This window comes from Myotis myotis, unplaced genomic scaffold (assembly GCF_014108235.1).
Source record: "Myotis myotis isolate mMyoMyo1 unplaced genomic scaffold, mMyoMyo1.p scaffold_m19_p_4, whole genome shotgun sequence".
Taxonomy (NCBI): domain Eukaryota; kingdom Metazoa; phylum Chordata; class Mammalia; order Chiroptera; family Vespertilionidae; genus Myotis; species Myotis myotis.
In genome coordinates this window covers 45,762,976-45,789,020 of record NW_023416346.1, presented here as the reverse complement: position 1 = coordinate 45,789,020, position 26,045 = coordinate 45,762,976, and the positions used below count along the sequence as shown (strand labels likewise).

The 26,045-nt window shown below is 38.6% G+C and overlaps 1 protein-coding gene and 1 non-coding gene across 4 annotated transcripts in view; both read right to left on the bottom strand.

Moving 5' to 3' along the window:
• Positions 1–26,045, bottom strand: part of LRCH2 (leucine rich repeats and calponin homology domain containing 2) — a 104,016-nt gene that overhangs the window by 58,397 nt on the left and 19,574 nt on the right. For all 3 annotated transcript variants that reach the window (XM_036306193.1, XM_036306192.1, XM_036306194.1), the window contains exons 2-5: positions 12,681–12,825; positions 8,672–8,798; positions 744–849; positions 524–660 (exon numbers count right to left, since the gene is read on the bottom strand). In XM_036306193.1, the coding sequence (XP_036162086.1) occupies positions 524–660; positions 744–849; positions 8,672–8,798; positions 12,681–12,825 (515 nt within the window). The remainder of the gene's footprint in view (positions 1–523; positions 661–743; positions 850–8,671; positions 8,799–12,680; positions 12,826–26,045) is intronic.
• LOC118654903 lies at positions 17,634–17,798 on the bottom strand. Its single transcript, XR_004967146.1, has one exon. It is a non-coding gene; the product is annotated as a U1 spliceosomal RNA (small nuclear RNA).

Here is a 26,045-nt window from a genome sequence, read left to right as displayed (position 1 = left end):
CATCTCTCCCCTGCTGTCCTCTCTCTTTCATTCTTTGTCCTTGTAGGTTTATATCTTAGTGTATTCCTTTAATATAATTTTAGTGGATTCCACATGGATTTAATCCTCAAACTAAAAATCTAAATTAATACTTTTACACTTGTATAGCGTTCTTTGTGTTATGATTCCATCTATCAGTGCTAAGAAAACGCTTCTATCACTCACACAAGTTTCAAGTGGATATATAGCTGAGTGGCATAGATGTAGAAAGACTGCATAGTCTATCCTTTTGAAATAACATTAACAATCAGAATTATCAGTTCACAAGCAAAATGTTTATGGCTAGGTTTTCAAATCCTATTTTCCAGAAGTTAAGATAAAACTCCTACCAAAGTAAAAAAGCCACGTCTCAGAAAAACTCCCTTAGATAATAATAACTCAACAACAAATTAACTTTTACTTCTGATGATTTTTCAATTTACCAGTAACAGATATAATTCTGAATAAAAAGAGAAGAAACAAGTAATAGATTTTTATTACAAACCTGCGCTGGTGGTACTTGCAATGGATTGTTATCCAAAATTATTACTTGTAAATTATGCAGCTTCCTGTAACAAACTGGAATCTCGGTCACTTTATTACAAGAGAAATCCAGCTTGACTAAGGGAAGATCTCCTAATTCTGTTCAGAAACGAAAAAGAATTAAATTGAGTTTTCCATAGTTGCTCTTTTATTCATGTCAGTAAAAACAGTGAGCATCTTACCATCTGGCAAGGCATGAAGATTATTTCTTCTTATATTGAGCTCTCTAAGTGAATGTAATTTTCCCATTTGTTGGGGAAGAACCTGAATCTCATTGCAGCTAATATCCTAAGGAAAATAAGAAAATAAAATTATAACAAACTAACTGAGTAATACAGATATATTTCAATCCTTAAATTAAAGTGCATGGCTAATAACTAGAAAAAATTATCTTTTTAAAATATTTTATTTTTAAATTACAGTTGACATACAATATTATATTAGTTTCAGATGTACAACCCCATAATTAGGCATTTATATAACTTGCGAAGTGATCACCCCGATAAATCTAGTACCCATCTGACACCAACAGCTTAACTAGCGGGAGGTCACCGGCACCATCCAGGATGGACATTAGATACAATCTAAGTTAACCATTCTAACTGACTCTGAAGGGGGGCTGTGAGAGTCCACTACAGAAGCTTGGTAGTTAGAAAACAAAGAAACTCAGAAATATATAAAAAGAAAATCTCATTGTCTAAGTTGTTCAGGATCTGGGTCTTAAGAGTCCCCTGAACCAGCCGTGCTGCTTTGAATAAAGGCTTTTCCTGAAACCTCAGAGTGTCCAACTGTCTCTTCCGCACCAATTCCATATTCCATAACATACCTAGTTATTACAATATTATTGACAATATTCCTTATGCTGTACTTTTCATCCCAGTGCCTATTTTGTAACTATCAATTTGTACTTCTAAATCCCTTCACCTTTTTCACCTATCCCCCCAACCCCTCCCATCTGGCAACCATCGAAATGTTCTCTGTTTCAGTTCTGCTTGTTCATTTTGTTTTTTAGTTTCAACATAAAAGTAAAATCATCTTGCATTCATCTTTCTCTAACTTATTCCACTCAGCACAATACCTTCTAGATCAGCCGTGGGCAAACTACGGCCCGCGGGCCGAATCCGGCCCGTTCGGCTGTTCTATCCGGCCCGCAGAGCCGAAAGAGCGGAGGGTTCTCTTGCTCTCCCCTCCACTCCTTCACCAGCAGCAGTGTTAACATGGCAACGTCGGGAAACACGGCCGCAGCTCCTTCTTCTGAGTCCAGTTTAAGAACCCATTGTGGCCCTCAAGTCAAAAAGTTTGCCCACCCCTGTTCTAGATCCATCCATGTTGTTGCAGATGGCAAGATTTCATTCTTTTTTATGGCTGAGTCATGTTCCACTTCTTTATCCCTTCATCTATTGATGGACACTTAGGTTGCTCCCATGTCTTGGTTATTGTAAATAATGCTGTAATGAATATATGGATGTATATGTCTTTTGATTTAGTGTTTTGGGTTTCTTGGGTAAATATTTAGAATTGGAATTGCTGGGTCCTTCTTTGTCTCTTGTTATAGCCTTTGTTCTAAAGTCTATTTTGTCTGGTGTAAGTATTGCCACCCCAGCATTTTTGTTGTTGTTGTTTCCATTTTTGTGAAATCACTTTTTCTGTCTGTTTATTTTCAGTCTGTGTGGGTCTTCTGATCTGAAGTGAGTCATTTGTAGATAGCGTGTATGTGCATATAAATATATATATATATAATATATAAAACATATATATGTACATGACATATATATACAAGATATATACTATATATACACATACACATATATATATACATATATATATATATATCTTGCTTTATTATCCATTCAGCCACTGTGCCTTTTGATTAGAATATTTAATCCATTTGCATTTAAAGTAATTGTTGATAGATATGTACTTATTGCCATTTTATTATTTATATTTTTTTAAATCTTTTTGTCTTCTTAAAGAAACCCTTTAACATTTCCTGTTATACTGGTTTGGTGGCAGTGAACTCCTTTAGCTTTTTCTTGTCTGGGAAGCTCTTTATCTGTCCTTTAATTCTAAATAATAGCTTTGCTGGATAGAGTAATCTTGATGTAGGTCCTTGCTTTTCATCACTTTGAATATTTCTTGCCAGTCCCTTTTGACCTGCAAAGTTTCTGTTGAGAAACCAGCTGACAGTCTTAAGGGTGGCTCCCTTGTAGGTAACTAACTGTTTTTCTCTTGTTGCTTTTGAAATTTTCTCTTTGTCTTTAGCCTTTGGCATACTATCTAATAAAAGAGTAATATTCAAATTGACCATCACTCCAACACAAAAGATGGCCAGTAGGGGAGGGCAGTTGCGGGCAATCAGGCCAGCAGGGGAGGGCAGTTCGGAGGGACCAGGCCTGAAAGGGATTGCAGTTGGGGGCGACCAGGCCTTCAGGGGAGGGCGGTTGGGGGGACCAGGCCTGCAGGGGAGTGCAGTTGGGGGCGACCAGGCCTTCAGAGGAGGGCAGTTGGGGGGGACCCAGGCCTGCAGGGGAGGGCAGTTGGGGTGACCAGGCCTGCAGGGGAGGACAGTTAGGGGCAATCGGGCTGGCAGGGGATGGCAGTTGGGGGCAAGCAGGCCTGCAGGGGAGGACAGTTAGGGGCAACCAGGCCATCAGGGGAGGGCAGTTGGAGGTTACCAGGCCAGCAGGGGAGAGAAGTTAGGGGCAATCAGGCAGGCAGGCAGGCAAGCAGTTGGGAGCCAGAAGTCCTGGCTTCTGAGAGGGCCTAAACAGGCAGTCAGACATCCCCCAAGGGGTCCCAGATTGGAGAGGGTGCAGGCTGGGCTGAGGGACACACTCCCCCGTGCACAAATTTCGTGCACCGGGCCTCTAGTTTTAATTATAATGTGTCTTGGAATGGGCCACTTTGGGTTCATCTTGTTTGGGACTCTCTATACTTCCTGGATTTGTACCATCTATTTTTTTCACCAAGTTAGAGTTTTCCATTATTTTTTTCAAGTAGGTTTTCAATTCTTTGTTCTCTTCTCCTTCCAGCATCCCCAAGTTGCAAATGTTGGTACACCTGAAGTTTTCCCTGAGGCTCCTTGCACTATGTTCACTTTCTTGGATTCTTTTTTGTTTTTGGTGTTCTGATTGGGTGTTTTCTGCTTCCAAACAGCTGATTTGATCCTCTGCATCATCTACTCTACTGTTGCAAAAGTTACATTTAACGTTTTTCTAAAGATGGATTATCTGGTAGATTTCTATTTATATTACATCATGATGTTAACCTAGTATATTTAACATGAATTTCTTGTGCAAAAATTTGAGGTTATAATTTAATACTACATCAATCTGCCATTTGAAAATCTCAACTAAAGACCACTCTCATCAACTAAAACCAGAAGTAAAGGTGATCCAAGTGTTTTTAATTTAGAGGTAAAATAAAAGACAACTATCAACCATTGTGATAATCTGTCAATTACAGTTGTTTTGAGATTCTTGGTTGGGCAGAAGCAGAGGAAGGCAAGGATTTACACATGTGAGCTGAAGAAGTAAAATCTATGGCCAGGATTGATTTAACTAAGCCTCTTTCTCAAAAGGATGCAAAATATGAGGGATTACAAACACAAAGTTTATGGCTCACAACCCAAAGACAATCTAGGAAATCTGAGTAGGAAATGTCTCAGGATTAAATTAAAATGCAAGCCCTGATTTAAAGATAAACAATACCACATTTCCATAAAAAGAGGATAAATAACAGCTTTAAGTTAATTGTGCTCTCCTCTCCCTCCCCTTTCTTATTACCACATCAACCAAAAGAGGGAAAACATCTGCAACAAGATCTCAGCACTCATTCCAGACACACTGTAAATGAAATTCATATTCTACCACAACTGCCCCCAATTTCCAACTTTCACTGGACATTATATTAGCTTGGAGGGAAAGGAATGAAAGATACATTCATTCTTATCAAAAGTAAAAATGGCAGGAAGGTAATTCAAAGAAATATTAAAGAATATCTAATCATCTAACCTAAAGATTATTGGGAAAATGTATCTTACATACTTCTTTCAAAGGCATCTTTATTCGACAATGAATATTTATGAAATACCAACTATTTGCTAGGCACTGATCTAGTTGCTAGGGACTATGGAAACTCAGAAGGAGCCACCCCCAATGTGCCTCAGTGGTATGTGGATTATTTTGAGCTAAAGGCAACTGAAACCATGAAGGCTCAAGAGAAACTACTGTCCCCTCTCCCCATCCTTAATTATCTAGAATTTAAATTAGGAGCCTGGCCCATGGTAAGAGTTATCATCAGAAATGTCTTTTTATCAATCTACATGGCAAGACAAACTATTAATCACTGAACATGGGCACTCTCTGCAGTGACCTTCTGAAGCCCCAAGGTACATTAACTCATCCCTAGCTCAGAATGTCATATATACCCACCAATGTTCCCTTTCTGTCTCTGAACCTCTCCTGAATATGGGTCTCTGACTCTCTCATGTACATGGAATCCCAATACATTTGTGTGCATTAAATGTGGTCGTTTTCTCTTGGTAATCTGTCTCATGTCTATCTGATTATTAGACCAGCCAGAAGAACCTTGTGGGTAAAGGAAAGTTTCTTCTTCCCCCACGGGACACATCAAGGAATAAAGCAAACAAAAATTCCTGCCCTCACAGCTTTTTATGGAGCTTACATTCTAGCAACGGGGAGATTATATAATATGCTAGAAGATGATAAGTGCTATTTTTTAAGAAAACACAGCAGGGCAAAGGCAAATGGCAGTGTGCTATTGATAGTAGGGTGTGATATTAGCAATTTAAATTGTCTCATGGAGAAGCTATTATTTCAGCAGTCTTGTCAGAGTTGAGAGTGTGACCCATGCAAATATATAAGAAAAGACTATTCCTAGTCAATAATATTGTGGTAACTATGTATGTATGGTGCCAGCTAGGGTACTGAAAAATATTGTCTAACCACTAAGCTGTACACCTGAAACCAATACAAAATAAAATTAATAGGAAAAACATATTCCAGACAGAAGGAACAATAAACAGAAAGGCTCTTAAGCAAAGCGTGCCTGACCTACAAAGAACAACTTTGGCTTTTACTCAGAGAAATATGGGCAAGAACCAGAAACTTTTAAAAAAAGGTATGACTTGACCTGACTTATGTTTGGACAGGACCACTTAGCGGCTGTGTTGAGAATAGACTATTATCCAAATGACAAATAATGAAAGTTTGGGAAAATGTCCTTTAAAGTAAATACTATTGCTTTCTCCCAAAGGTGTCTAATACTGAAGATTTTGTTATAGAAAATCTATAGCAATCTGATAGAGAGCTACCTTTTCCCAGAACAAATAAAACTAAGCACAGGAAACTGACCCATTCAACCAATGGATACTCTACAAAATACTCTGCTGGGGGTTGGAGGTCTGAGAGTATTGCCTAGGCTTCTAATGACAGAATTTAACTGTAGTTGGCCACCAAATTCTTGTGGAATAGTGTCATAGGAAAATATTCTAATAACAGGTAAACCCACAAATTCACTATGTGATTTATAATTGTCAATTAGCCATCCTAATGTTATATATCCACTGTTACTGATTTCAAGAGTTTATAGCACAATAATTTTATAATGCCTAGTAAAACTATGATATTTAATATTTTAAAATATGACTTTGATTAATTTTAGTTATAAATTCTAGCTCTAGAAATCATATCCCTCTCTCTATATATACCCCCTAGAACTAGCCTTTCCCCCAGATAATCAGCAACCTCTGAAGCAGACAAAGATAGTAGTCTAGACCTAATGGTCACAAGGCCTGGACCTCTGGCTGACTAAAGATAACATCTTGACCTAAGCTATGTTTCAGTTGCTGAGCCCTAAAGCGGAATGACCCCTTGGCTACTTTTCCATGAGACTAAACAAAGGAAGGTCAGAAAAGACGTCAGAGCTGTCCTCACGGGCCTAAAGAAATGATTACCCTTACCTCACTTCTGACCAATCAGCTCCCAGCATGATCCCGAACCCCCAACCCATAGTATCTTGTGATTTAGCCCTATATTATCTGTAACATACATGCCATCGCGGAGTTGTTTTATTTAGAGCTAAAGTGCCCTGTCTCCATATTGGAGAGACAATTATTATTAAATTATTTTCTCTCTCTATACTTTAAATTCCTGCTTGTGTATTTCTTTGGGCCAGTGAACACAGGCAGGCAGACCCAAAGAAAATCAATGGGGTTCTAGTAAAAAATATCCTATTTAAATAAAAATAGTAGAATATATAGTTCCAGAGACATGGAAGGATGGGACAGACTGGCTAATCTCAGATGGAAGGAAGGGAGGTGGGAAGAGATTGACCAAAGAATTTATATGAATATATGCATAACCCATGAACACAGACAACAGTGCGGTGAAGGCCTGAGGGGAGGAGCAGGATGGAGGAGGGGTCAATGGGGGGGGAAAGGGGAGAACATCTGTAATACATTCAACAATAAAGATAATTTTTTAAAAAAATCTAAAAATCCTAAATATTTTTGCAACCTCACTTATCCTAAAACCATCTCATGTAATATAATTTAGAACACAGGTCCAAAAATTGAATGAAAAAAAGAAAAAGAAACAATAGAGCCACAGAATCTAAAAGTATAACATATATAAAATCTTTAAAAATATTAAGTATCTAGGTCAAAGAAAGTAATGGTTCTCTTTTATTATAAATTTGTTAGTTCAACATCTGAACTCTTCTGTTCATTGGTGAGTATAACATTAAAAGAGACCTTAATAAAAGAGAACATTTTCGAGACAGAAATAGTTAAAAAGAAAAAGTAATAAAGAACAGAAATATGAAAAGGAATAAAAGTAATAACGATGTTTAAGCTACAGACAAACAGGCCTTAGAGTTTGGAAAAATGGAGAGTAGACACACAAAAGATTACAAACATCAGAAGGGAAGCAAAGTTTTCATGATCTATACTTCACAAAGTAGTCCGAGGACCAGTAGATAAAAATGATAGAGGCACAGATTTTAGTGCAAAATAAAAAGGATAACAAATGGTTTTGCAAAAAAGAATCAGGACTCTCTCTCTCTCTCTCTCTCTCTCTCTCTCTCTCTCTCTCTCTCTCTCATACACACACACACACACACACACACACACACACACACACACACACTTTCCACCATTGAACATATCCAGCTAGAGTGGTAAGGATTTCCTGCATTAGGAAGTGCTTATATCTGATCATTTATAAGATTTCTTTCAACCTTAAAATTATTTGGTTCTAAAACATAGCAGGACTAAGTTCAAGGAAGTTTCCTTGTGCAATGATTGGCACATGCAGGTATTCCTTAATGAATAAAAGCAAGACATTCCTGAAATTTCTGTTCATTACATTCTATTAACATATTAATTTCCCATTATAAAATTATAAATAACTTCCTCAAGAAAATTTTTGGCCATCCACACATAATAAAGTCACACTTAAGAATATTTTTTAAATATCCATGTATTAGGAAAGCATTACTCAAGATAAAGCAAGATAAAAATAAACGGCATGGTATATTGTATAAAGTAGAAGTAACATAAATGTGAAAATTAGTTCAATGCCATGAAGGCCTGACTATGTTCCTCTCAGAGTTCAATGTCCTTTAAATTATTCCTATCTTTCTACAATCAATTGTATATAATGGCTTCTTGGTCCCAAAAATTGTTATAAAATCACATGAGTTTTGTTCACTCTACTGTTTATCCCCTTTCTCTGAAGCTCTCATAGCAGCCCTGTAAAACCTTAAAAAAACCTGTATTTTTTTACTGGTAAGACCTTTACTTTCCACAAAATGGGCAGACAAATGCTTCTTCATTTGAAAAGCATTTCTTAAGAGAAGTAAGCTTCTGCTGAGGACTGAGGAACAAATCAGGCTTTTATTGGCTGTGAGCTAAAATCAGATAAGCAATAGTATTTAGAAATTTTCCTAAAGTGAACTTAGGCATATATCAAGTTATTCTTTTCTTAAAAATTAGAGTGAAATTACATAAAGAAATGAGTAATATTCCAAAATATAAAGGCATGTATTTATGTATATTATACACAATCAATACAACTGTTTTACTCACCAATTCCATTAAATCTTTTAACTTCCCAATTTCTTCTGGAATGGATACCAGTTTATTATTACTGATGACCAAAACTTTAAGAGGAAGATCAAATAAGTATTTTGGCAACGTTGATAAAAGATTTCGACTGAAAAGAATAAGAAAGTCTTATTATGAGAAGTATGTCTGAAACCTGACACGTTATGCTGAAAAAGAACAAATCACCTCAAAAGTAAATAAGAAGCTTTGACTAAATAATAACTATCACTTAATGAAAGCTTAGTTTGTATCAGACTAAAATCTTTATATGCACTATATCATTTAATCCTCACGTTAACCCCACAAGATAGGTAATTATTAGAGACATTATACACCACCAGTTCTAAAAACCCAAAATCATTCTTCTGAGCTGAAGAATGCCAGAACCTTGCTCTCTACTATAACTTCACTATAATCAGTAACTCCATGCCTTTAACAAGGATAAGGCTCCAAGGATGAATTTGCATGTACTACTATGTTCAAATTTATGAAAAAATGAATAGGATTATATCTTTGAAAACATGTAATAAACCTAACTTATTTCCTTTTTCTATAAGTTTATGGTAGAACAGCCTACTAGCACCTTTATCGCGGCTCAAAGTTCATACATTTTTATCTCTGTAGATACACTTAAATACAACAACAATTAACATTTATTGAGTGTTTACTATGTGCCAGGCCATGTTCAGAACACCTCACATGAATTAACTCAACTAACACTCACAACAATCTACTTTAGAAAGATAAATACTATCATGATGCCTATTTTACAGGTGATGAAACAGTGAAAAAAAGATATTAAACTCCTCAAAGTCACGCAGCTGGTAAGTGGGAAAACCAGCATTCATATCCAGGCTATCTGGCCCTGGGTTCCTTACCCTCAGACTACTGTGGTCAAATTCATACACCAATACAGACTGATCTAAATGATCCCCACTATAGACTGAATATGCTGTGCCCTCTCCTGAAATTACAGTGTTGAAACCTAATCCCCAAGGTGATATTAGTTGGGGCCTTTGGGAGATGATTAAGTCATGAGGGCAGAGCCCTCATGAATGGTTTTAGTAGCCTTATAAAAGAGGCCCCTGAGAGCTCCCTAACCCCTGCTATCATGTGAGGACACAGCTAGATGGCCATCTATGAACCTGGATGCAGGTCCTCACCAGACACTAAATTTGCTGGCGCCTTGATTTTGGATTTCTCAGCCTCCAGAACTGTGAAAAGTTTCTGTTGTTTTATAAACCACTCAGTCTATGGTATTGTTATAGCAGCCCAAATGGACTAAGAAAATCCTACCAAACTATATAAAGTGTACCATTACATTTACATACTATACCAAGCATTCATGAGCAATGAGCTATTATTTTTCCTGTTTTTCAAAGTGATATTTACAGACTTGTATGTACCTAACATTTTGTGTATTGTGTACAACAAAAGCCCAGTGTTACCCTAACAGAGGATTTCAAAAACTTTCACCCCATTTTATGCCTGCAGGGGACATCCAGAAAGATTAGACTGGCTTTAGACCTGGCAGTAGACTTAAAAAAAAAAAAAAGACAATGTTACTAGAACAGGAATCCTGGCCAGGCTGCTGGAATGTCAAGTATGCTAGGGGCCTGTCACAACTCTTGGCACTTTTAGGATCAAGCAAGATGAAGCACACAAGGATCTTCCTGCATGATTCTACTTAAAAAGGAGGTAGTATACAGGAAGGGGGGGAAGCTTAAAAATCATCTTAAAAGTTTCTCAAAGATATTTTCACCAAAATAAAAAATAAAGTAGAAAAAATAATGGCACATACACAATCATTCTAATCTCCCTCAGATTAAAAAAAAAACACATTTAAAAACTTACTTATTTGCTTCCCTTAATAAGCAGGTTCATTGAATTACCACAGTAAGCTTTCTGCAGACTTTATTTCTTTATACATAACTATAGTAATTCATTATCTTTACTTTTTTGGCCACATGTTTTAGAGACAGTCAAAGGAAGTTAGTCACTAGAACAAATGTTACTTCAATAGAGGTTGTTCAAAATGTCTGTGACTGTAAACAAAAATCAGAAGTTAACTTTTATAGATCAAAACAAGAAAGAATCAGAGAGTTTTAATAAAGTTACAGGCATACCTCGTTTGATTGTGCTTAGAGTTATTGCACCTCACAGGTGTTGCATTTTCTACAAATGAAGGCAAGACCCTCCACCAGCAAAAAGATACCTACTTTAATATGGTGGTCTGGAACAGAACCCACAATATCTCTGAGGCATGCCTGTATTCTAACATACACCATAGGTGTTAATATAGAAATGTACTTCAATTTTGAACAAATCACCTTTTTTTTCCATAAAAGAACAAAATGAAACAAAGACGAACTTTCCTCACTTTCCTCAAACTTCTCCCAAGCCAGGTCAAGGAAAGGAGCACCCAAATGACTGACATCTATGGAAATAAATCTCTCTCATGTATTTTAAGGTGTAAAGTAGTTTCGGTTAAAATAGTATATACAACCAGGTGACACCACTGGGGGAAACATACGTAATAATTAATATATCACAACAAGAAAGGAACATTATTACTTTTGTATATTACTTATATTTACTATTTCCCTATATGGGAGTTTAAACAATTAACTTCGCTAAGGAAGGGAAATAAACTATCCCTTACAACTCAATAAAAAAGAAAAATAAGAAAACAATTCTAAAATTGTCACAATACAGCAGTTTCCATTCAATGTCACTCATTTAACAGGGCATTCTTATTCTTATTAAATGTTCACTCTGTTACAAAAATAGAGTAATAGCTTAAGAATGAGATTTCTACAGCCATATTACTTTATTATAATCTTGGCTATACACACACACACACACACACACACAGTGTCTCCCAAAATGTATACATACTTAGAATAATTATTAATTCCAATGGGTTAAATCTGAAAAGAAATATCAATTGGGCTATCCACTGTTTAAGTATCTCACTTGAAAATGAAATGTATTTCATTTTTTATTTATTTTTATTTTTTAAAAAAATATTTTTTATTGATTTCAGAGAGGAAGGGAGGGAGAGATAGAAACATCAATGATGAGAGAGAACCATTGATCGGCTGCCTCCTGCACGGCCCCTACTGGGGATTGAGTCCGAAATCCAGGCATGTGCCCTTGACTGGAACTGAACCCAGGACCCTTCAGTCCACAGGCTGATGCTCTATCCACTGATCCAAATCGGCTAGGGCGAAATGAAATATATTTTAAAAAACACTGCCTTAATAATTATTCAAAGTATGTTTATACATTTTCTGGGAGACACCCTATATAGAACTTTGGGCAAATAGTTAACTTCTCTGTGCTTCAGTTTCCTCATCTGTAGTAATAAAAGTACAGGGATAATAAAAGTACATATCTCAAAATGCTGTTGTGAACATGAGGTAATATGTGTAAAGTATTTGTAACACCGCCAGGCACACAGTAAGCACGTATTCGATATTAACATCAACTGTCATCCACCTCTTAATGTTCCACCATTCCCAACCCAATCTATCCATCCTTGAAGTAGCAACTGAAAGTCACAGGAGTGTGAAAAATATCACAAGGATTGTTTATTTAACTGAGGATGCATATAAATAAACCGGTATTGTGGTGCTATGATTTCAGTAAAATATTTCTGATGTAAAGCCTTGCTATTCAAAGTGATTTAAGGACCAGCAGGCATGGGCATTACCAAGAGGCTTGTTAGAAATGCAGGTCCCACTGCAGACCTATAAAATCAGAATCCTGTTTTAATCCCCAGGTGATTCCCATGCACATTAGTTTGAGAAGCATTGCTCTCAAAAATAAGACTAAAGGCCTATACAGTAGTGTAGACATACAAAAAATACAAAGAAGATACTACTGAGATAAATATAGGCTACATAGCCAAACCAAACACATTCCTTCGCTACTAAAAGGATTAAAACTATGATAAAAACCAAAATGTATCCCAAAAGTTACTTCTTACCTAATGTTAAGGTACGTCAACATCTGCAGGTTTTTAATGGCTTCAGGAATGGTTTTAATGCAATTATGGTATAAATTTAATGTTTCAAGAGGTGCAAATAACCAGATATCAGAAGGAATTTCTGCAAAACGATTTCTTGAAAGGTCTGAAAAACAAAAGTAATGTTTTAGTGTCAAACATACACCTTTATCTGTGGTAATACAGAACTATTTTCATATTTGCTGAATCACTTAGAATCCAAGCAATTATTTAATGTATTATAAAACATTATTCACTATAACCTTGAAGACGTTCACAGCCAAATTTACATAAATCTACAACACAACTAAATTTCTTACTTAACATGGAATTCGCAACCCACTGTAATTGGGTTTCTAGTCACTCTCATGGGTATGACCAAAGTCAACAACAGCTTCCATATCAACAACCACTCATCCACCTAAAAACATTTCTCTTCCCTTGGCTTGGAAGATTACACTTCTGGATCACTTCCTATTTTATCTCTGGCTACTTTTTAGTCACTTGCTAGATTCTCCTCCACTCATATTGTGAATGTTGGTGTTCCTAAGCACTGTGCTATAAGGTACTCTCCTTCTTAAGATGCCCGGCCAGCGTGGCTCAGTGGTTGAGCATCGATCGACCTATGAACTAGGAAGTCACGGTTCGATTCTAGTCAGGGCACATGTCCGGGTTGAGGGCTCGATCCTAGTAGGGGGCATACAGGAGGCAGCCAATCAATGATTCTCTCTAATCATTGATGTTTCTATCTCTCTCTCCCGCTCCCTACCTCTCTGAAATCAATAAAAATATACTTTAAAAAAAGATATACATTCTGGTGGGTGATTTCCTCCAATCTCAGGACTAATGTATATTCATATACTGACAGATTTCAATTTAAAGGTATGTCTGAACACCTAAATTCTGATCTTTAGGACTTCCTCTCGATATCTCTCAGGTACTTCAAATTCTACAAACGTCAAATCTGAACTGAAGATTTTGTTCCACACATCTGTTTCTCTCATTTCAAATAATGTCACCAACATCCTGATGAGTTGCTCAAGCCAGAAACTTGGCATTCATCCTTGATTCTTTCATCTCCTAAATTATTCCAAGTACACACAAATATACTTCCATTCGTTGAAGTTTTCACAAAAATAAAATCATGAAATTATTATAACCATTACACCTCTATCAAAGGTTTATATGTTAAATGAAATTCTGAAAAATATTTAGGTGATCATGTGGCAGGTCAAAAAAAAAAAAAACACCCTAAAGGAGTTTCTCAAAGCACTGTTGACCTTTTGGGCTGTATCACCATTTGTGGTGTGGGGCTACCCTGTGCACTGTAAAATATTTAGCAGCATGTCCAGCATCTACCTACTAGATGCCAGGAGCACCCTCTAGTCCTGGCAGCCAAAACATGTCCCCTGGGGTGAAAACTCTCCTACACCTGTTGAGAATCACTGCCTAAACAATTGTCACACTAGCTAGCTACCTTATCATGGAAATAGACTTTGCTTATACTAGCTTATTATACTTATTTGGTTAAAAACGTAACATAATTATTTACCTCTGTCAGAAAAAACATCCACACTGTAGCTTAGCTACTGTACCTCATTTAGTTCCTGATCTGCCATCATAAGAACAGCCTCCTACTAATGCTCAACTTTCTCACTCTGAGGGGAGTAGTCCTATTTACTTAGCAAAGTAGTAAATTCTCTACTCAGAACATTAATATACATGTATTAACATTATATATAAATATATATATATGTGTGTGTGTGTGTGTGTGTGTGTGTGTGTGTGTATACTCACCTAGTGCAAAATTTTATAATTGGCAAAAGAAAACATCAATTGATTACATAATATGAAAATTAATTTGGATCCTTCTTCCTTCCACCATAAGATTCTGAATAACTATATAAAAGGATAGTCCGAATTACAAGGAACAAAAATCTGAACTTGAAACAGAATTTTCTCAGTATCCGGGCTTACCTACTCTAGACACCCAGGCATCATGCAGTTGTATCAAGGAAGAAAAAAATAAGTCATTGCTTTTTTTATTTTACATTCAGGGTTGTGTCTCTTATTCTTATAACTTCAGAATCCTAGGAGTTAAAAATTACTGCTTACAATTAATCTGAAATTCTAAAAACAAAATTATGCCCAGTTTATTATTCTGTATAAACTCTAGTACTAAGTATCCAAAAATAATACAGTGGAGTAAACAAGAGGTAAGAATCAAGGATGGCACCCACGATTTGGCCTATCACTGGTAAACAATATCTACACTAATAAAAGGGAAACATGCAAATTGACCGTCCCTCTGCTACACCCACCAGCCAATCAGGGAAAGTATGCAAAATAACCCAACAAAGATGGCGGCGGCCATGAAGCTGGAGCAGCAGGAGGATTGGGTTGCCCCGGGTGACGGAGGAAGCCAAGCTTCCAGCCCGTCCTGGCCAATGCTGAAGGAGTGGCTGAGGGCCTGGGCTCTGCTCAAGGAGGGGCTGGGGGCTTGGGTCACCGGGGGGCATGGCCAGACTGAAAACGGAAAACAGTCCTCAGCCCCTCAACTCGGGCTGGACATGCCCCCATGGGGTGAGGGTCCCTGCTGGGGAGCATGGCCAGCCTGCAAACAGCCCTCAGCCCCTCACCCAGGCTGGCCACACGCCCCCTGCAGGGACCCTCACCCCATGGGGGTGTGGCTGGCCGTCAATACCACCACAGGCCCCTTGCCCAGGCCATCCCACACCCCAAGGGAACCCCCCACCCTGATCTGGGACACCCTTCAGGGCAAACCAGCCGGCCCCCACCCATGCAGCAGGCCTCTATACTAATAAAAGGATAATATGCTAATTAGACTGGGAGACCTTCCAGGAGACCTTCCGGACGTTCTTCTGGACAAAGCTATGGTGGCAGGGCCAAGGTAGAGGCGATTAGAGGTCAAGAGGGGAGGGTAGTTGTGGGTGATCAGGTCAGCAGGGGGGGCAGTTTGGAGTGAGCAGGCTAGCAGGGGGGCAGTTGGTGGTGATCAGGCCAGTGGGGAGGGAAGGTGGGGGCAAGGAGGCCAGCAGGGGGTGCAGTTGGGGGCAAGCAGGCCAGCAGGGGCAGCAGTTGGGGGCGAGCACACTGGCATGAGGGACAGTTGGGGGTGATCAGGCTGGCAGGGGGGCATTTGGGGGCGAGCAGGCCGGCAGTGGGGGCAGTTGGAGGCAAGCAGACTGGCAGGCAGAGTGGTTAGGGGCAATCAGGCAGGCAGGTAGGTGAGTGGTTAGGAGCCAGCAGTTCCGGATTGCAAGAGGGGTGTACAACTGCTGTTTTAGGCCTGATCCCTGTAAACCAGCAGTAGGACATCCTTCGAGGGGTCCCAGATTGGAGAGGGTGCAGGCCAGGCTGAGGAACACCCCCACACCTGTGCATGAATTTCATGCACCGGGCCACTATTTATTTAATGGAAGAGTAGGAAGTGGAACAAGATTTTTGTTGTTGTTATTGCTGTGGAGGGTTTTGTTGGGGGTTTTTTTTGAAGCAGAGGTTAGAATCAAGGGTTCAGTTTTAAATGTGTATAAACCTGGTATCTGAAAGAGTTCCAAATGGGGGGTTGTAAAATGGTCAGTTAGTCAAGTTGATTCTGGATATCAGAAGTGAGTTCTAGGATGGCTATATAAAATTGAAAGTTGTGGGAATATGTTAGTACAATAAAATCATAGAAACAGAAGACAGCACCTAACATCAGAGTAACTGAATTAGAAAAGAATTCAAGAATGGGCCATTAGGCCAACATTTATAAGCTGAGTAGACAAATCAACAGCAAGTAGAAAAGACTGAAAATAATGGTTAAGATAAAACACAAAGGTGTTCAAAGAAGTAATGGGAGATTAAAGCTCAAATATCAGTATTAATATTGAGTGGCCCAGCAGGTGTGGCTCATTTGGTTGAGAATCATCCCATGCACTAAGAGGTCGCTGGTTCGATTCCCAGTCAGGGCACATGCCTGGGTTTTGTGCTCAATCCCCAATAGGGGGACATGTAGGAAGCAGCCGATAGATGTTTCTCTCTCTCTCTCTACCTCCTTCCCTTCCCTCCTCTCCCTTCTCTCCCTTCCTCTCTCTCTAAAATAAAAAAAAAAGCATTTTAAAAATATATCCTCAGTTGAGTATTTAAAAATAAAGTAAAATAATAATAAGAGTGATTTTAATAAAACAATTCAAATAGCCCTGTCCAGTGTGGCTCAGTTGATTGGGCACTGTCCTGTTGCCCAATCAACCGAGCCACACTGATTGGGCAAGTTGCCAGTTTGATTCCCAGCCAGGAGGGCACATGACTAGGTTTTGGGTTAGATGCCCAGTAGGGTGTGTGCAGGAGGCAGCAATTGATGTTTCTATCTCACCTCTATGTTTCTCTCCCTCTCCCTTCCTCTCTCTCTCTAAAAATCAATAAAAATATATTAAAAATAAATAAATACAATCATTTAAATAATATCAAGGTATTATTTTAATAATTTACATATTATTGTGTGATGCTTTACGTTATTTTGTCTTCAAAAAAGATTAAATTATAAAAATAAAAATATTATGAGTTCCCTTAGGGAATTTAATTAAATTTACATTCATAAACTATTTTCTAGATGACTAATATATTTATTTAGTAAATACCACTTAAAATTATAATTATTATTCTAATTTAACTGAGTCAAATAAACAAAGCATAATAAAGTCAAAATTAAAATTCAAGCTATTACAAAACCTCTAATTAAGGGAATCTTAAAGGGTTTTTCAGATTTTGAATCTGTATAAACATTCTTTCTAAGAATTGGGTAAACAGAAGAACAGTGCCAAAAGGAAAATACAACCATGGAAGGAAAGATGGGAAATTATACAAAACACTTTGTATCTTAATTTCTTGAACTACCTCGCACTAGCAGCATCTCATATTTTCCTTTTTTTAAAATAGGGGAAAGCACGAACACAAGTCCCCCACTTCCACAAATTATACAGTTGAGTTTCCCACATTTGGGGAAATTGCAGGAGCCAGCATATCCGGAGTGCAATGGGTAAGCCTCTCCCTGGGAAAACCACCTTCATGATCACGGTATCTCCCCTGCCAGGTATGTATCATCATATTTTCCTTTAAAAAAATGAAAACTAACTTTAAATTTTATCCATTATAACTATACATAAAACTCTCATTTAAATTTTTTATCTTATGATGTACAATTAAGGGAGTTTTTATAACAGTAAAAATCATTTAGCCCGGCCAGTATGGCTCTGTGGTGGGGTGTCGACCCATGAACCAAGAGGTCCCTGGCTTGATTCCTGGTCAGGGCATATGCCCGGGGTTGTGGGCTCCATCCCCAGAAGGGGGTGTGCAGGAGGCAGCCAATTGATGATGTTTCTCTCTCACAATGTTTCTATTTCTCATTCCTCTCCCTTCCTCTATCTCTAAAATCAATAAAAGCATGTTTTTTAAAAAGTCATTTAATCAACATGTACACTAGAGCAACTAGAATAATATGACTAATAATGAACATACTACACTCAAGAAAAATAATGCCAAATTCATATTTTATTTAATATGGTTCCTTATGAGGAGATTCATTTCACAACTTTAAAACCTGCCTTTTAATGAGACAAGTAGAACTTGGAGAAAGATAGTTATAAAGATGTTTCACCTTTCCCACACATACACACACGAAAAAGGAAATTAGAATTTGCTCCTTTTCTTCCTGTAGTGAGCTGAATGGTGGCTCCTAAAGAGATCAGGTCCTAATTCTTGAAACCTGTGAATGTTGGTTTATAAAGTATAATTTTTGCAGACGTAATTAACAATCTTGCAATGAGATTATCCTGGACCATCCAGATGGGCCGTAAATACCATCACATGTATCCTTATAAGAGGAAGGCAGAGGGGAGATTAGACACATTGAGGAGAAGGCCATGTGAGAATGAAAGCTGACACTAGAAGCAGTGATGACGAACCTATGACACGCGTGTCAGAGATGACACGCGAACTCATTTTTTTGGTTGATTTTTCTTTGTTAAATGGCATTTAAATATATAAAAGAAATATCAAAAATATAAGTCTTTGTTTTACTATGGTTGCAAATATCAAAAAAAAATTCTATATGTGACACGGCAGCAGAGTTAAGTTAGGGTTTTTCAAAATGCTGACACGCCGAGCTCAAAAGGTTCGCCATCACTGCTAGAGTGATGTAGCCAAGGAATGCCAGCAGTCACCAGGAGCTGGAAGAGGCAAGGAATGGAAGGCAAATGCTCCTGCTGAAATCTTGATTTTAGCCCCGTAAGACTCATTTCAGACGGTCTCCAGAACTGTAAGAGAATAAATTTCTGTTGTTTAAACCACCAAGTCTGTGGTAAACAATTACAGCACCCACAGGAAACTAACATACTTCTCAAAAATTATCAGAGTTAATGAGGGAATCTATAATAATTCTTTAAAATTAAATAGCTGTGTATTTATTTTTCTTAAGCATTAAGGGGGTATCTCAGTTAATTAGTATCCTTGAGAATAAGCACCTTTATAAACATTGAACTATTTTTCTTCTGTCTTGATTTTAATCATAAATCATATCAAGCAGTATTGGCAGTAACTCAACAGTAGACAGATTACTGGGTACTGTTTCCTGCCTCCCTTTAAAAGGCTCCTTGTAAAACTGCTGGGAGCCTGTTAGAGAAATTAATAGATCATTTTAAATAATCTGATCTAAATTATGTTCTGTAACACTCTTGAGCTTCAGAGGTCAGGGAAGCTTGGGAAGGGAGGAGAGAAGTCAGATGGAATTGAAATCTGTTTACTGCCTCCCAGCTGCAGCCACAGGAGCCACAGACGGGTCCATCTGCCATGCAGTGCAATTCCCAGCCTATTGGCTATGATTTCTGCCACGGTATTAAAAAAAAAACAAAAAAACGAGTTTCAGAAACTATACTATTATGCCAGCGATTTTCAACCTTTTTCATCTCATAGCACACTTAAACTAATTACTAAAATTCTGTGACACACTAAAATATGTTTCTTTGCTCATCTGACCAAAACATAGGTATAATTTTGATTCACTCACACCAAACGACTCTTGTTGTGCTGGCTGTTGTCATTTCTTCATTTGACAATCTAAGGAAAAAGAGGTCAGTGTCCCTGACTAAGTGGTCAGGTAGTGCATGTTTTAAAATCTTGTGGCACACCATTGTGCCTGCAGTAGCATACTGGTTGAAAATCTCTGTATTATACTATAATAGTTATACTAGTTTTATCTTAACCAGTGTACAAAAGGGTGTACAGTTTTTGTCACAGACTGTTAAAACTTAAACTAAGATACAGAGTCTTCTTTAGGGGATATTTAATAATATAGATAGCTATAGTCTCTCTTATTTTTTTTTTAAAAAAAGCCTGGATAATATTTTAAAATCTGACACATTTTTGCCTCTAGAAAAACGCCTAATGAAGTGTGTTGTTAGAACACATACTCATCATTAACAAAGGTATCATTATAGAATTTTCTGCTTAAAGAAACATGAGTATTAAGTGGAGAAATCATTTAAAATCAGAACTCTAAATTCACATCAAAATTGATCTAAGTGGAACTGGTGTAATTATTTCACACACACACACACACACACACACACACACACACACACTCATACCCCGTATATGCTAGATCAAAATGCTATAGGCTTTGCACAATTATTTCTAATCTTCATAACAACCTTCTGAGGTAGCTATTATTCCTCATTATGCATATGAAGCAAAGATAAATTAAGTAGTGTGCCCAATCGTTAAAAAAGTAGTAATAACTAACAGCACTAAGGTTCCAAACTCAGATATGACTTCAAACCCATATTCTCTGTGTGCTTTTCCACTTCTCCTACACAATATCGTGACTTCCTGTCCCAGACTAAAAATAACTTGCTCGATTGGAACCACAAAGCAGGGTCAGAGAAATTCTAAATCTCCTAACCACATTCATATCCCAGGTTGCTTCTTGCAATAGGAAACAGAACATAAATCTTACTTCAAGTCCCAATTTTTAGTTACGAAAATAATGAACACTATTAGAAAGCTCTCAGCTGTTCTTAATTTACCAATTCAGAACTGTTTAGTCTGAGCCAACACATAGCTTTCTTGGCTCCTTAAAGAGTGGACCCTTATTAATTTTTCAATACTTTCAACCAACTCAATAAACAAGGATTAAAGAAAATTCATTAAACAAATTTCTTCAAAAGGGTAGTAACATTTTATAGGAAAACCATTGTGTGGAATACCTGTCAAAAAATCTGAAGGAAAAGAAGAACAAACACCTATCCCCTTCTCAAACTACTCCAAAAAATTCAAGAGGAGGGAAGACTTCCAAGCTCTTTTTATGAGGCCAGCATTACCCTAAGTCCAAAACCAGATAGACACTACAAAGAAAGTTAGAGGCTAATATCCCTGATTAACACAGATGCTAAAATCCTCAACAAAATATTAGCAAACTGCTTCCAGCAATACATTAAAAAGTTCACACACCATGATCAAATGGGAGTTATCTCACAGATGCAAGGTTGGTACAATATCCACAAATCAATAAACATAATGCATCACATAAACAAAATGAAGGATAAAAATCACATGATTATATCAATAGATGCAGAAAAAGCATTTGATAAAATCCAGTGCCCATCCTATATAATAAAAGCCTAATATGCAAATTGTCCCCTCGGGCAGTCATTCAACTGGGAGTTTGATCACTCGCTATGACATGCGCTGACTGCCAGGGGGCGGCACAGAACATGGCAGGTGTTGGTGACGCAGGGCTGGCAGCGGGCGGCAGTGGAGGCACTGCCAGCCCTGATGGACCCCAATGAGAGCAGGACCGTGGCAGGATGGTGGAGCAGGTGAGTGGGTGACGCCAAGTGAAGGTGGGTGCGAGCAGGGGCCTGATTGCCCCACAGATGGCAACCAGAGGCCCAGCCCCAATCAATCAACCCGCAGGAGGGGTGGTGGAGCAGGTGAGGAGGCGGCGCCAGGCCAAGGCAGGGTGCCATGTGGGGCTGCAGGGCTGCGAGGCTGGAGGTGCAAGCTGGGGCCCGATCTCTGCAGGCCATCCCGAGGGATCCCACCAGTGCATGAATTCGTGCACCGGGCCTCTAGTTTATGATAAAAACTCTAAGCAAAGTGGGAATAAAGGGTTCATATCTCAACATAATAAAGGCCATATATAACAAACCCACAGATAACATCATACTCAATGGACAAAAACTAAAAGAGATTCCCTTAAGATCAGAAATGTTCGCTTTCACCCTCTTATTCAACACAGTACTGAAAGTCCTAGCTACAGCAGCCAGACAAGAAGAAGAAATAAAAGGCATCCGAATGGGAAGTAAAACTGCCATTATTTGCAGATGACATGGTATTGTACATAGAAAACTACAGACTCCACTAAAAACCTACTAAATCTAATAAACGAATTCGGCAAAGTAGCAGGATACAAAATTAATATTAAAAATTGGTGACATTCTTATACACCAATAATGACCTCACAGAAAAAGAAATTAACAATTCCATTTAGTATTACAACAACAAAAAAATAAAGTACCTAGAAATAAATTTAACCAAGGAGATAAAAGATGTACTCAGAAAATTAATGGATACTGAAAAACGAAACTGAGGAAGATACAAATAAGTGGAAGCATATACCATGTTCATGGATTGGAAGAATTATCATCAATAAAATTCCTGTACTACCCAAAAAAATCTATAGATTCAATACAATTCCTATTAAAATACCAATTGCATATTTCACAGATCTAGAATAAATATTCCAAAAATGTATATGGAACCAAAAAAGGCCTCAAATAGCTTCAGCAATCTTGAGGAAGAAGAATGAAGTTGGAGGGATCACAATACCTGATATCAAACTACACTACAAGGCCATTGTAATCAAAATGGTCTGGTACTAGCATAAGAGCAGGCATATAGATCAATGGAACAGAACAGAGAGCACAGAAATAAACCCATGCCTTTATGATCAATTAATATTTGAATGAGCATACAAGGGAGTAAAGACAGTCTCGTCAATAAATGGTGCTGGGAAAACTGGACAGATACATACAAAAAGTGAAACTAGACCACCAACTCACACCAAAAACAAGAATAAACTCAAAATGGATAAAAGACTTAAATGTAAGTCACGAAAATCATAGAAAAAAAAACCATAGGCAGTAAAATCTCAGACCGCTATTGTAGCAATTTTTTGCTGACATATCTCTTTGGGCACGGGAAACAAAGGAAAAAGTAAACAAATGTGACTACATCAAACTAAAAAGCTTATGTACAGCAAAAGAAAACATCAACAAAATGAAAAGGCAACCCACTGCATGGGAAAACATATTCATCAATGATACATCTGATAAGGGGTTAATTTCCAAAATATATAAAGAACTTACACAACTCAACACCAGGAAGACAAACAATCCAAATAAAAAATGGGCAAAAGACCTAACAGACACATCTCCAAAGAGGACATACAGATGGTCAAGAGACAAATAAAAAAGAGTACAACATCACTAATCATCAGAGAGATGCAAATTAGAACCACAATTAAATATCATCTCCCACTTGTCAGAATGCCTATCATCAATAAATCAACAAACAACAAGTGCTGGCAAGCATGCAGAGAAAAGGGAACTTCCGGGGAACTTGGTGGGAATGCAGACTAGTGCAGCCGCTATGGAAAGCAGTGTGGAATTTCCTCAAAAAATCAAAAATGGAACTGCCTTTTGACCCTGCAATCCCACTTCTGGGAACATATCCTAACAAACCTGAAACACTAATTCAAAAGAATGTATGCACTCCTATGTTCATTGCAAAGTTATTTACAATAGCCAAGATCTGGAAACAGCCCAGGTGCCCTTCAGTAGATAAGTGGATAAAAAAGCTGTGGTACATTTAAACAATGGAATATTACTAAGCCATAAAAAGAGAAACCTTACCTTTTGCAACAGCATGGATGGACTTGGAGATTATTAATAAGCCAGTCAGAGAAAAACAAATACCATATGCTCTCATTTATATGTGGAATCTAATGAAAAAAATAAACTGATGAACAAAATAGAAGCAGAGGCATGGATACATGGAACAGTCTGACAGCTGTAAGAGGCATGAGGGCTAGTTGAAAGAAAGTGAAGATTAAGCACATATGTAAAACACAAACAACAGAGTGGTGATAGCAAGAGGGAAAGGGGAGTAGGGGGTAGGTGGAGGTAGGCAAAGGGGGTGAAGGGAGACAGAAAGAGACTTTGCTTGGGGCGATGGGCACATGATGTTGTGTGCAGATGATGTTTTATTGAGTTGTATGATTTTGTGAACCAATGTCACCCCAATAAATTCAAATTCTTTTAAATATATTTATATTGATTTCAGAGAGGAAGGGTAGAGAGAGAGAAACATCAATGATGAGAGAGAACCATAGACCAGCCGCCTCCTGCTTGCCCCCAACTGGGGATCCAGCCTGTAACACGGGCACATGCCCTGACCAGGAATAGAACCCTGACCTCTTGGTTCATAGGTCGATGCTCAACCAATGAGTCACACCAACCAGACAATAAATTCAGGTTTTTTTTAAAAAAGAAGAACTCTAAGGATCTGAGACTTTATCCTGCTTGTAAGCCTACAAGTTAGTCCAAGCATGTCAAATTCAAAGGCTAACACAGGCCAAAATAAACAAGGTTTAAGTTTATGTGGGCTGCAAAAAAAACAAAAGCTTCAATTTTCATAGGAACATAGGTTTATTTTGATAGAGACATGTGGAATACAAAGGACTGAAATAAATGAGTCATCGTTAACATAAAATAATAGAACGTTTTAACAAAAATTAATATTTTTTCTTGAACATTAACTTACCAGACACTGAATAACTGCACAAATTAATAAGCGTAACGCAAATAAACCTATTTTTCTCGCTCTCTGAAAGTGAAATATTTCCTGTTGCGCACACCAAACAAGCCAGTCCAAGACTAATGACGTGGCAATCAGCTGCTAAAGTATCTCCCAATAATATCATGTACATTCCTTGCTGCTAGTATTAGTGGAGAGAAATGGTGCGCCTGTATGTAAAGTGCATAAGGGAAATGAATGCAACACAATTAGAGTAATCAGTCATTAGCAAACATTGTAGTTCGTTATTAATAATCTATACTAATAAAAGGGTAATAGGCTACTTAGAGTGGATGTCCTTCTGGATAAAGTTGCAGCGGCTGCCTGAGGCTCAGGCAAGCTGCAGACTGCAGCTGCCGCTGCGAGGGCCTGAGGCTCGGGCAACGAGGGCCAGGCCGAGGTGCAGGCAAGCCACGGTGGCTCTGAGGGCCGAGGCTCAGACAGCCACGAAAGCTGGCAATGGCAGCAGCAGAGGCATGATGGGGGCGTTGCCTTCCCCTGATGGGAGAGTCGCTTCCCACATACGGAGGCCAGACTGTGGCTTAAGCCCACTCCCTGCGGGGAGCAGGCCTAAGCTGTCAGTAGGACATCCACTGAGGGCTCCCAGACTGTGAGAGGGGGTAGGCCGGGCTGAGGAACACCACCCCCCCAGTGCACAAATTTTCGTGCATCAGGCCTCTAGTCATGTATAACAGGATATTGTAAAAATTAAGTGATGATATTTTTATGAAAATGTTTCTTACATACCATTATATTAGCTGGGCCACAAAAATATTCATTGTGGGCAATATGCGGCCTGTGAGCCATGAGTTTGACATGCTTCAGTTAGTCTAACACAATTGTATGGATGCTTACAGAAGGCATGAGACTCCAAAAGACTTTATTACTCACAGCATAGCAAGTGGCATGAGTGACATATTTGTATCAGTTCTCCTTGCCCTCCAAATCTCACAGGGGCAACACAGATGAGTACCAATGAATGTTTGCACATGCAGAACATCAAATTATAGAACAGGAACTCTGAGCTGAGGGCACCCAGATCTTTTATAATAGACTAGAGGCCCAGTGCACAAAAACTTGTGCACTGGCGGGGGGAGTGTCCCTCAGCCCCACTTGCGCCCTCTCACAGTCTGGGATCCTTCGGGAGATAACGACCTGCTGGCTTAGGCCCACTCCCAGATGGCAGAGGGCAGGCCCAATCCCTGGGTGCAGCCCCTGGTCGGGCTCAGATCAGGGCCGATTGGGGAGTTGGGCCACTGCCCCCTGTCATGCACAGAGCAGGGTGGATCGGGAGTTTGTGATGCCACCCCGAGTCACGCTCAGGGTAGGGCCAATTGGGGGGTTGGGGCATCGCCCCCTGTCAAACTCAAGGCAGGGTCGATGAGGAGGTTGCGGCGCCACCCCCTGTCACGCACAGAGCAGGGCCCATCAGGG